The 7,449-nt window shown below is 28.0% G+C and overlaps 1 protein-coding gene across 1 annotated transcript; it reads right to left on the reverse strand.

Annotated features, from left to right (window-relative positions):
* Nucleotides 1-250: 250 nt before the first annotated feature.
* On the reverse strand, nt 251-5,760 carry LOC106767325 (4-coumarate--CoA ligase 2). The gene is made up of 5 exons (XM_014652187.2): nt 4,436-5,760; nt 1,273-1,471; nt 956-1,169; nt 766-868; nt 251-580 (listed from the first exon to the last, which is right to left on the reverse strand). The coding sequence occupies exons 1-5, from the start codon at nt 5,558-5,560 to the stop codon at nt 458-460; spliced, it is 1,764 nt and encodes a 587-aa protein (XP_014507673.1). The 5' UTR covers nt 5,561-5,760; the 3' UTR covers nt 251-457.
* Nucleotides 5,761-7,449: the final 1,689 nt, after the last annotated feature.

The following is a 7,449-nucleotide window of genomic DNA, read 5'->3' on the forward strand; positions in this document are numbered from 1 at the left end:
AAATCATTGAAACTAAAAAAAAAAAAACTTAATTTAAGTTTACTAACATATTCTATAGCTTGTAATAGTATATTAGTGCAGAAAAAACTTGTTTTATAGGTTAAAAAAGACATTTTAGATTGATTCTAGAATTGAAAAAAAAAATTATATTGATTAAAAAGATTTTTTATATTGGTTCTATCATTGATAAGGTGATATATAAAGTTTTTAACTCAAATTAAACAGGAAACATTACATGAACACACTCCACCAATTCAGTCGATCTAACTCAAAGAACTCATACGAGCTTCGCTCGTCAAGTAGCAGATTGTTCTACACACATTTACAGAGGTATAAAATAGCAGTTTTAGGTCTTCCAATTAAGCTATTATTGGAATTAAATGTTTTTTTTTTCTTGTCTTATAATTAGTGGGAGCACCATTAAGAAAAAATGGCTCAATTAGGTCGTGCCCTATATTCACAATGAAGGAATACCATTTGCAAGCCTTGCCCTCAGTTCTCTTCGCAAGATCTTTCCAGAGGCTGCCTTCGGAATTGAACTCACAAAGAAAACTCTACTGATTCTTTTGTAGAACACAACCTGCCACCGATAGACAGAAATTTTCTTCGCATGATAAAGACAACAGATGAACGAGCATAAAGCATAATTGTTATAAGCTTTCGTACATTTATAATATTAATTTAAATGAAATTGAACACTGTAATCTATTTTTATTTCTTAGTTTATAGTAAAAATGAAGAAAATAAAACAAAAACGATATAAACCTGCTTTGAGATGTACTGCTTGATTTCTTCCTCAGAGATTTTTGAACCATTTGATAGTACAACAAATGCAACCGGAACCTCTCCTGCAGCTTCATCCTTCATGCTGAAATCAACGTCATCATTAAACTCTGTGTCGAAAGAGAAAACTAAGCAAAAAAAATTCAGATTATATGGTAAATTCGGAACTCACGACACAACGGCAGCATCAGAAATCTTTGGGTGCACAATTAGCATGTCTTCGAGCTCGGAAGGAGCAACTTGAAATCCTTTGTATTTGATCAACTCCTTCAACCGATCAACGATGAAAATCTGGTCATCATCGTCGATGTATCCAATATCACCCGTATGCAACCATCCTTCTTCGTCTATAGTTATTTTTGTGGCTTCTTCATCGTTTAGGTAACCTAATAACCAAAAAAATGGCTTAAGTTTTCACAGACCATTTTTTTTTGTCAGCACTTAGTCCTCTAATTCATTTGTTAGCACGGGAGAAAACCTAAATTATACCTTTCATGATCTGGTTGCCTCTGATGCAAATCTCACCAGCTTGATTTGTGTGAAGCGAAGCACCAGTGAGAGGGTCAACGATCTTCATCTCTGCATTTCTTACAACGGTCCCGCACGAACCTGATTTCACATGCCATGCTTCCTTCGCAAACGCTAAGCACATTGAAAGCACTGGTCCTGCTTCTGTCATCCCATAACCCTGCATGTATATGCACCGTACAATCAATCACAATCTCTATCTCTCTTTTTTCTTTCTCTCGGAGTTTACTTTCCTAACGTTGTTCTACGATCAACAAGAAAGAGACTTTACTAAACACCTTCCACTGTTGTTGTTGGTACAATTTTGAGTAATACTAGATAATACATTTTTATATTTTTATATTCATCTAACACAAACTTTTATATTGTTTTTTTAAAAAAAGAAAAAATGTATTATTCATTTCTTTATTTTTTTCTTTTTTTAGTTGAGCAACTGTAGTTGCTGCCATAAGAAACTGTGTCAAATTTCAAAATTATCTTTTGATGACTAAAACATTTTAAACAAGCATGTAATTACTTTTTCAATGATGAAAATATTATATTTAGAAAATCGTAAATATATAAATGAAATGATAATATACTTAACTGCATAATAATTATATCAGTAATAAAATTGTCAAAAATATTAAATTATCCATTCAGTCTGATGGCCATACCTTCTTTAAATGAAAAACAACTATGATAAAAGTCAATCTGTCAAGTTTTATACACAATAGTTGATAATCTACTTAAAAAAAAAAAAAAGTGTATTTATCAATTCGACTCTGTTTTTTTGTTCTGACAAAACGAGTCCAACCTTACCATACGAAGTTAAGAGCATTTTCGTCAAAAAGAAAAAATAAAGTAGAATATACTATCTTCCACACGTCAGTTTTAAAATATAATAAATGAAATATATATATATATATATATATATATATAATATTGAAAATTTTATTCAATTAAACTAAATTTAAACAATTAATGAATTTCAAAAATTTAAGCTTATTCACAAATAGATGTAATTAAAGATTAATTTGAAAATAACTAGTTATAAAATAAGTAAACAAATTAACTTCACTAAAATGGTTAATAGTTGAAAAATTAAGCATTTTACTTGGAACTTATCCATTCTGAAGTAACTATAATTTTATTATTCAAAACAATTTAAATATTTTAATATTCTTAATTTTAGTTAAATATTAAATTATTCCTTTTTTTCAAATTAATTATAAATACACACATATTTTTGACAAAAAAAAAAAGTACTATTTATTGAAAGAGAGATATTATTTTATTAAATTACTTGAATAAGTGTCATATCTTATTATAAATTGAAGTTACACCAATCTCACTTCATGTCGTGATAAATAACACTCACAATCCCTCTTGATTTTAAATGTTACTCATTTTCCCTTATTTTATTTAAAAATATCAATCAACCATTAACAAAAAATATTAAAATTAAAATCTTAAGTTTTAAAACATTAAAACTGAATAACTTTTATAAGCAAAATATAAATTCTTTTTTTTATAATTAACCAAGTGTTATCATGCTATTATAAGCAAACATAAATGTCATTTACTATTAAAAAAATAAATATTTTTTTCCAAACTAGTGAGGTTCTCAATAAAAAATAACACATTATTCATAATATTTATTTAAATATCGTTATTTACTATTTCTGATCAGAATAAGGATCAAAACTTTGATTTTCCACAAATTAAATTCTGACTTACTTTTTCAAATTTTCTAAAAAAAATTAACTATGGAATTTTTTTAAAATTATATTTTATATTATTATATAAATTATTAAATAACTATTATTAATTAAATCATTCATATGTATTTTATTATTAATTATTAATAAATTTAAAAATTCATTTATCTATTTTGTCAATATTTATTATTTTTTGTTTTAATTTAAATTTATGAATTTTTCTTATAATGTTTCTAAAATGATATTTTTAATATTCATTTTAAATTTAATTTTTAATTAATAGACATGTTTTTATTTAAAAACAAACCTAAATACTAATTATTAAGAATAAGAAGATCTGTGTATAATTAAAAATTTCAGGTATTAGTAAATATCTAATTTATCATTAAAAGGGGTGTGAGTGAAAATTTAATACATCTTGAAGAAGATAAATATATTTTTCTTTACTATTATTCTTAATGACTTGAAAAATAAATTGTAATGGATATATAAGACGACCTAATCAATAATCACCATAGCTACGTAGCTAAGAATAAGATAATTAATACTTTATGATAAATCAAAACCCCAACCAATTTAGAAAAAAAAAATATATATATATATATATATATATAAGAATTAAAATTTAAAATTAAAAAAATGAAAATACATGCTTATTATTGTTAGATATCGATTTTCAAGTACATAACTTCGTAAAGTTGCTAGTACAAGTCATATTCTATTTATTTTTTTTCAAAAGTAGATGTAGTTCACCTTTCCTTTATTACTCGTTTAAGAGTCTCTTAGTAAACTAATAAATAGAATATTTTATTTTGATAAAATATTTATAAAATTTTGTATTTTATCCTTCTACTTTGACATCTCACTAAATGAAAAATAACAACGATAAGCAATTATTTAGATTTATAGGGACCATGTTCGGACTTTTGGGAGACAGAACTTACTGTAGAGTCACGAACATCACATATGTGTCACCTGTTTCTGTATGTACTTCAAAGAGCAAGGTGCAAAAAAGGCTGAAAAGGTAAACTAATTTTACCACTTTAGGTAAACGTGTAACTGGAAATAACAAAATCCTCGTTGCTATAAATGGCGGTGATAAGGTAACTTCAATCATACAAAATATGTCCATTTACAATTCCTAAAAAATAAGGATGATTATATTTTGACAATAATTTTGATAATTTTTTTTTATAAAGAAACATGTGTTATTATTTTATTAATTTATTTGAATTTATGTTTAAAAAATATTTAAAATGGATCAATAACAAATTGTTATAAAAAAATTGTTAAAAGGATTTTTTTCTAAAAATAATATTTGAATTATATTAATTTTATTTTAATTTAAATTATAATATATATTATTGTATTATTAAGGAGTGGGAAGATATTATTTTTCATCCTAAATTAATGGTAATAATTACCTGTCCAAGAATGGCGTTGGGAAGTTTGGCCCTGACAGAATCCTCAAGTTCCTTTCCCACAGGAGCGGCGCCAGACATAATCAGTCGAATCGACGACAGGTCGTAAAGCTGCAAATCTGGACTTTTGGCAATAGCCAAAATCATGGGTGGCACAAATGGTGCCACGCTCACCTTGTGTTTTTCCACCAGCTCCATCAATTTTACTATATCGAATTTGGGCATTATCAAAATTGCAGCCCCAACTCGAAGGGAACAGAGCAAAACAATGCTGAGGGAAAAAATATGGAAAAGTGGAAGCACGCACAACACCACGTCCTCGCTGCGTATATACAGATTAGGGTTCTCTCCGTCCACTTGTTGCGCCACGCTCGTAATCAGCCCCTTGTGCGTTAGCATCACTCCCTTCGGAAGCCCCGTCGTTCCAGAAGAATACAGCAGCGCAACCACGTCATCTGGGGATATTTTAACGCCGTGAATGTCATTCTCGTTTGCCTTCGTTAACTCCGAGAACTGAAGGAAACCTTCCGGCGCCCCGTCAACGCACATCACTCTGACGTCGTTTTCGCTCGCGAAATCCTTCACTTTGTCCACGTAGGACGCCTGTGTTATGATGAGTTTGGCGTTGGAGGCCGCGGCTTGCTTGGCCACCTCCGCCGGAGTGCAGAAGGGGTTAGCGGTGGTGATGGTGGCGCCGCAGAAGGAGGAGCCCAGGAATGCGAAGATGAACTGGGGGCAGTTCTGGAGGAGAAGGAGGATGACGTCGCTGTGTTGGATGCCGAGTTTGTTGAGGCCGGCGGCGACTCTGCGAGCGGTGAGGTGGACGTCGGCGTAAGTGAAGCAGTCTCCGGTGGCGGCGTTGATGAGGCAGGGTCGATGGTTGAACTGGGAGAGGTTTTGGAAGATGTAAGAGTGGAGAGGGAGGTGCGTGGGAATGTAAATGTCGGGCAGTTTGGAACGGAAGATGAAGTCATGGTTGTGGTGTTGTTGTTCCAATTTGGTTGTGGTTGCTATGTTGTTGGTTTGGGTGGTGAAGAATGTGAATGGGAGTGAAGATGAGATGGTAAAGGGGAAAATAGGAAAAAGTTTGTTTAACAATTTTTTTTGGACAATTTTTTGATAATACATTTTCACAGATTCGTCTGTTTCAAATATCTTTTTTGAATAAATTTAAACAGCAGTGAGAGGTATCCTGTAGTTTCTTGCGTGATTATGCTTTGCCTGCTTTCGTTTCGCAGATTTGGTTTAGATGAGTTGGACATGCTTAGAGCAGAACAGGTAGTTCTATGGTGGACTCGCCAGGAATTTGAATTATCTAGTTTTTATGTTCTGGGTTTATGCTTTTAAAATAATGATTATGATCTTTTAATACTTCGAAGGAGAATACCAAAAAAAATTCAAGTAATTATAAATAAAGTTTGAAAATGAAAGAAAGAAAAATGGAGTAAATAGAGTTTGAAAAATGAAAAAATGATACGTAAAATTATTTCTTGTAAAAATTTAAAAAATTATTTTTTTTATAATTATTTTACTTTTATATCATATGTCAATATAAAAATAAAATTGTCGTTATACCATTATTCATTTCATAATTATCTGTCACTTATTTACTAGTAAAATAATCATAAAAAATAAATATTTTTATCTATAAAAATAAAAGGAAAGTAAAAAAAATAGTGAAATGTTAAATGGAAGTAAAAAATAAATTGGCTGTGAAAATTCCATTCTCCTTGAAAAATTATTTTTTAACACTGAGAATAATATTATACAAACGTGACTATTTTAAAATTAAAATAATATGTATGGCATTTTAAGTTAAAAAAAGTAATTAAAATATTAATATCTTAAGTTGATAGTTGTATTTTATTTTCTGAGATGTCATCTTTCATTAAATTCACTACATTCTTAACTCTCTTTTTTTTTTTAAAAAAATAAAGAGTTAAATATGTTTTTATTCCCTATACTTTGGGACGATTTTGATTTTAGTCTCTCTTTCAAACTAAGGTACAATTTAGTTCTTCAATCTTAGAAAATTCTGGTTTTAGCCAATTTTACCAAATTTTTTTAACTTTATTTGATGTTTCAAGTACGTTTCATTATAGCATTTGGATTGTTTATATTGTTTGACATATTTTTTCTTCAATGTTAACTGAGAAACGCGTTTCAAATAGTAAATAAAGTTAAAAAAATTTGATTAAAAGGACTAAAACCAAAAGTTTTCTAAAGTTGAAGGACTAAATTGTACCTTAGTTTCAAAGAGTCACTAAAACCAAAATCGTCACAAAATATAGAAACTAAAAACATATTTAACCCAAAAATAAAAATGTATTAGATTTATAGAGTGAAATTTATATTCATTTTATACTTTAAACTAGTTTTATTAATGGTTCATATATTACTTAGGCATTCCTCTCACGTCAAAGATATATATATATATATATATATATATATATATATATATATATATATATATATATATATATATATATATATATATATTTATTTTGTGTATTTGACATGAATGAATGGATTGATATAAGATAAAATAATATGTTTAATAAATAAAAAAAGTTTCTTAAGATAAACTTTAAACTATAATTCTGATATCATAATAATAAAAAATGAATTTAAATTTAACTTAATCTTCACCATCAAATTATAAATTAAAATTTATACTCATTTTATATTTTAAATTGATTTTATGTAGTTGTAAAACAAAAAAAAAACACTTTAATTATATAATATAGATTAGCATTTTAAATTAGAAATAAAAATATAATTAACATATTAATATTTTAAATTATTAGGCCGAAATGTCTTTTCACTCTTCTGACAATTTCTTATTTCTCTCTTTTATGTTTTTTTTACAGTGATGCTCTTGTTATTATAAATTTCTGTCAGATATTATTAAAGGTAAAATAGAAAATATAATTTGTGTATATCAAATTATAATTTTTCATCGTACGTTGATATAAATAATTATGAAATGGTGTTGTATTCTATGTTGTATAATGACT

The sequence above is a fragment of the Vigna radiata genome, chromosome 7 (assembly GCF_000741045.1).
Source record: "Vigna radiata var. radiata cultivar VC1973A chromosome 7, Vradiata_ver6, whole genome shotgun sequence".
Taxonomy (NCBI): Eukaryota; Viridiplantae; Streptophyta; class Magnoliopsida; order Fabales; family Fabaceae; genus Vigna; species Vigna radiata.

Excerpts from the sequence above, each read along its gene's own strand:
- LOC106767325 (XM_014652187.2), bottom strand. The coding sequence starts at position 5,560 with ATGTATTATCAAAAAATTGTCCAAAAAAAATTGTTAAACAAACTTTTT. Across the intron at positions 1,170-1,272 it reads AGGCAACCAGATCATGAAAG|GTTACCTAAACGATGAAGAA; the intron begins GTATAATTTAGG and ends TTTGGTTATTAG. Across the intron at positions 581-765 it reads AGCAGTACATCTCAAAGCAG|GTTGTGTTCTACAAAAGAAT; the intron begins GTTTATATCGTT and ends TATCGGTGGCAG.